Genomic DNA, 5000 nt, shown 5'->3' on the forward strand with positions numbered 1-5000 from the left:
TCAGAAACTCTGCGGCCGCCGCACGTTTCTGTCAATTCAGAGGGCGGACGGCCGCCGTATCCTCGCCGTAGAGCAAATGTGACAGGCTTGACTAGCAAATTGAACAATAGTTTTGTTCTACTTTGCTTCAAAGTATGACCTTCTTTTCAGCAGACCCAGTGCCATACAACACACACACACACACACACACACACACACACACACACACACACACACACACACACACACACACACACACACACACACACACACACACACACACACACACACACACACACACACACACACACACACACTGCAATAACCTGTTACAATATCAAAATGATTGCTGTTCACATAAGTATGGAAGAATTTCTATTTAAACGTCATAACTTTTCAATATATTTACAAATGCCTTTGTATTCCAAATACAGTATTTCTTTCTTTTCTTGACAAGTCTGCATTTTCCAGTGTCTTCATTCATGCATCTGGATTTACTTCATGAGAAAAAAAAGAAAAGTTATGTGTCATTGGCAAATGTACTTTTAAACGCTTACCTGCAATGATTTTTCACACATTTTACAGGTGGAACTGAAACTTACAGTACCCATGCTGAACATTGCATCATCTCCTGACAATTCATGAAAAGATAAATTATTTTCAATTCTTTGCACTACATCAAGTCAGTATTAGATCAAAATATTAGATGCACAGGTGTCCATGTATTTAAACATTCCAGTGTTCATATACCTTTCCCTGTTCTGAGGGAATCTGAAGAAAGACAAATCAGGTCGTTTGGATTGACGGTTTGAGCAGTTTATTGCTGAGCAGTGATTCTGAGATGAGGAACGAGACGCCATTGCTTTGTTACCTTCTGGAACATATGTGTTGTGAACAGATTCCGGGTTGTTGGCTAGCGCAAGCTCGCTCTGCCTGCCTGCTAAAATGGCCGCCGAGGGCGTCCATTGGATACTTCACTGTTTCGCACGAGTGCGCTATCTTGCTCTGCTTTACGATCTTTGGTTTTGAGCGTGTTGACCATATTGTAAAAACAAGTTTTAATCCTTCTTTATTGTTTTTCACATCAGATGATACAGTGAACATGGGCATCCTGCATTTGAATGGTCTTCCATCTTCAATGTCTTCTTAGATCTCTTGGTCCGGGATTTATATATATTTTCCCCCCCACCTGCCCTTGTCTTTTCCATGGAACTTCAGAAAAAAAAAATCATAAAAAAAATATATAATTTCTAAAAATTGAAATTACATTTATATTTATATTTCGACCAACCAACCCAACATTTTCGCTGAAGAACTGTGTCAACCAAGTTATAAAATAACTAAGGCCTAAAGCAGGGGTCGGGAACGTTTTTGACTCAGAGAGCCATGAAAGCAAAATATTTGGAAATCTATTTCAGTGAGAGCCATATAATATATTTTAAGACTGAATTCAACTAAATGTGAGTATAATAATAAGCCTCTGAATTTATTCTTTTAAATAATGTTGTTATAATACTCACCATTAATGGGACTTCTGGTGCTGCATGGATTTGCTGATGGCTTTGTAGTCTGGTTGGTACTTGGTGAGGTTAAGCTTCATGCAAGCGTTGAGGCTTTCATCCGTTTGACGTGATCGTAGGTTGGACTTGATGTTTTTAAGATGTGAGAATGACTGCTCACATGCATCCATAGATCCAAACAAGGTCAATACAGCAATACTCACATGCTGCAGTGTGTGGTATGTGACAGGAAGCGCGTTCCAAGTTTTGATAATCAGCTGGTCTTCGGGTTGAAGTTTTTTCATTTCTGTCCACATGTGCTTGCTCGCCAACTCCACTTTCTGTCGTGCGATTATTTCCAAATCTTCATTTAGTGACTTGAACTTATTCACCCACATGTATGAGGCCTTCAGGTCAGCCACTTCTGCTTCAAAATCTCTGATGGAGACACCAGGAATGTAACTCAGGTTGGCTGTGTTCAGTGAACACTCGTTTGGATGGGTGATGAACTTAAAAAGACGAGTGTGCTCACGAAATTCTCCAAAGCGTGCTTTGAATAACTGTAGGAGACTGGATGTGAAGCCAGCTAACTGGTGGAGATCAAAGTTTTGAGTGGGCTCACTTGCTGTGCATGCATCTTTAAATTGTCTCAGTTTTTCAAAATGTAGTAAACGACCTGTTTCAAGATCCATGATAAAGAGCTCCAGCTTGTTTTCAAAAGCAAACACGGCTTGTTGAAGGGATAACACTGTATTTCCAATGCCTTGCATTTTCACGTTGAGCTGGTTCAGATGTTCAGTTATATCCACGAGATAGTAGAACTTGAGGAGCCACTCAGTTTCGGCTAGCTCAGGATGCTCAATCCCTTTCATTTCAAGGAAAGTCCGGATTTCGTTCAGGCAAGCCGCAAAACGGCTAAGCACCTTCCCTCTTGACAACCAACGCACATTGCTGTGCAAAAGCAGACCGTGATAGTTATTTCCAACTTCATCCAGCAGTGTTTTAAACTGGCGACCATTTAAGGCTCAGGCAACAATAAAGTTGATCACACGAATGACCAACGACATCACTTCGCCAAGCTGCCCATCACACATCTGAGCACAAAGTGTCTCCTGGTGTAGAATGCAATGGAAACTTAGGATGGGTCTACTTTCATGTTCACTGAGAAGTGCCACAAATCCTTTGTTTTTCCCCACCATACACGGAGCACCATCAGTACACACTGAGATAAGTTTATCCATAGGTAGATTTTTTTCTTGAGTGAACTCCATGAAAGACTTGAATAAATAGTCACCTCTTGTGGACCCTTTTATTGGCAGAACAGCAAGACTTTCTTCGCGCAGTGTATCACCAGCAGCATATCTTGCAATCACACTGAACTGCGACAAATGGCTTATGTCTGTTGACTCATCCAAAGCCAGGGAAAAGAACGGCGCTGTATTTATGTCCTTCACTTGCTTTTCCTCCACTTGGTTTGCCATCATGATGGTACGATCATGAACAGTTCTTGCCGACAGAGGCATGTCTTGTATCCGTTTGATTATCTTGTCTTTGTTCGGAAGATCATCAAAAAGTTTATTGGCTACATCCAGCATGAACGTTTTAGCATACTCGCCATCTGTGAATGGTTTTCCGTTCCTCACTATTGCTAAAGATCCAGCAAAGCTAGCGGAATTATAGTCACCTTGCCGGGTCCATACGCGGAGTTGCTGCTGGCTGGCTTGCACCCTGCTCAGTAAGCTCTTGGCACGCTTTCGTTCTGCTGTCTCCCGCAGGGTATTTTGATGCAAAGGTAGCATGGCGTGTATCGAAGTGCCGCTTTATATTCGAGCGTTTCATCGTATAAATTTTGTCATTGCAAATTAGACACACCACAGAACCTGCTCTCTCCACAAAGGCGAATTCTTCAGCCTATTCGTCCTGAAATGTACGATGCCCCTCATCTTTTTTTCTTTTCGCCATCTTCTTCGTCGAAGGGTTAGCTTTGAGCAAATGAGAGAGAGGGAGATGTTGACCAAACTGAGGCTTGGCAAATAGTGAGTCTGGCTGGCCTGCGCATGGGCTTATATACTCGAGAGGTGCGGCGTGGCCGGCCGACTCTGGGATGCTGTCACCTCAGCGGTGGCGTGTGATTGGTCGAGATGAATTCCGCTATGCGTCTCGGCGGCAGCACGTCATTGGAGGAACCAAAATCACTAGTCGCCTCAGCCGCATGACTGGACGAAACAAAAACCGCTTCAGCCAATTCGGAGGCGTTTTTTCTTCTCTCCTTCTGCCAAGTTCAGCCCTGCACGTGAATGAAGCATGACACCATTCAAACTATAGGTAAAGCTTCCGCGAGAAATATGGGGCTTTCAAAGTTTCAAACTCCAATTTTATCTGCGAGCCAGATGCAATCATCAAAAGAGCCACACCTGGCTTGCGAGCCACACGTTCCCGACCCCTGGCCGAAAGGAACATTTAAAAACAAAATCCATTGGTTTGTTTGCCAATAAAGGATATGAAAAACTGTGATGGTAAATAACTTCCCTTTATAGAAAAAAAGATGGATGATATCAGGTTCATTCACAAAAGTAGGAGAGAGAGAGAATCCAAAGGACATCACAGAAGAAAATATACCATCAGAGATGGGGAATCCCCCGCCATTGAATGAAAAAGATCATACATATTCCAGATAACGAGGGAGGTGAATTGGAAGACACCATTTGGTCATCATCTCGAAAAAGTTCCCCAGGGGTGAGGAACGTAGTAACCAAAAATAATTGAAATCAGATAAGCGGTTTTCCATTTATTACAAAAAACATTTTTTTCAAGATGGCCGCCCCAGTCGGCCATCTTGGATCCGTCCACACCCAAAATCAATCGGGTTCTTCCTTTTCAGGTGGTACATGTGTGACCCAAATTTCAAATCGATATGGTGAAAAGTTTATAAGTTATCGCACCTACAGCTATAAATGTTGACGCCCGGACGGACGGATGGACAGCCGGACGGCCTGGGTGACAACAATATCCCCCTTCCGCCACGCGGCGGGGGATAAAAACACAAGTCGAGCTACAGTCAAAGTACACCACCCCCATGCCAAATAAATAAATAACATCTTCCAGCGCCCAACATTGCCGGGCACCTGTTTCAAGTTAGATATTTTAAGTCCCTGATACCGAGATAACCGGTATATTGATATGAAAAATTATACCAATATTGTTACGAATTTGGAAGCTTACTGTACTAATCATTCAGGTCCTTATAGAACAGTTATATCGGTAAGTGTGTGTTTATAGATAGAACCTGTCCCTAGTCTAATAGGAATTAAAGGTTAGTGCGCTGCAGAGTTATTTTGATAGTCAGGGTTTTCTTTTACATGTTTACATCACCAACTACAACAACACCTTCGCTCCATCCTGATGCCATAACGCTCGCGGTGGATGGAGTTCAAGAGGACCTGGCGTCTCTCTCGCCCAATCCGGGGGATGCGAGCGAGGTTGCCGTTGGTCGACCAATGAGCGCAGCCCAGGCAGGACAAT

At 43.0% G+C, this 5000-nt stretch overlaps 1 protein-coding gene across 1 annotated transcript in view; it reads right to left on the minus strand.

Moving 5' to 3' along the window:
- The window catches only part of LOC147009056 (EPM2A-interacting protein 1-like), a 39179-nt gene extending 34272 nt beyond the window's left edge, over nt 1–4907 (minus strand). Inside the window, exon 1 of the mRNA XM_085863864.1 lies at nt 1500–4907. Coding sequence (XP_085719990.1) covers nt 1502–2350 — 849 coding nt within the window. The 5' untranslated portion in view covers nt 2351–4907 and the 3' untranslated portion in view covers nt 1500–1501. The remainder of the gene's footprint in view (nt 1–1499) is intronic.
- Between the last annotated feature and the right edge of the window lie 93 nt (nt 4908–5000).

Source organism: Eptatretus burgeri, chromosome 18 (assembly GCF_056783735.1).
Source record: "Eptatretus burgeri isolate ZD-2024b chromosome 18, Ebu_testis_v1, whole genome shotgun sequence".
Lineage (NCBI taxonomy): Eukaryota > Metazoa > Chordata > Myxini > Myxiniformes > Myxinidae > Eptatretus > Eptatretus burgeri.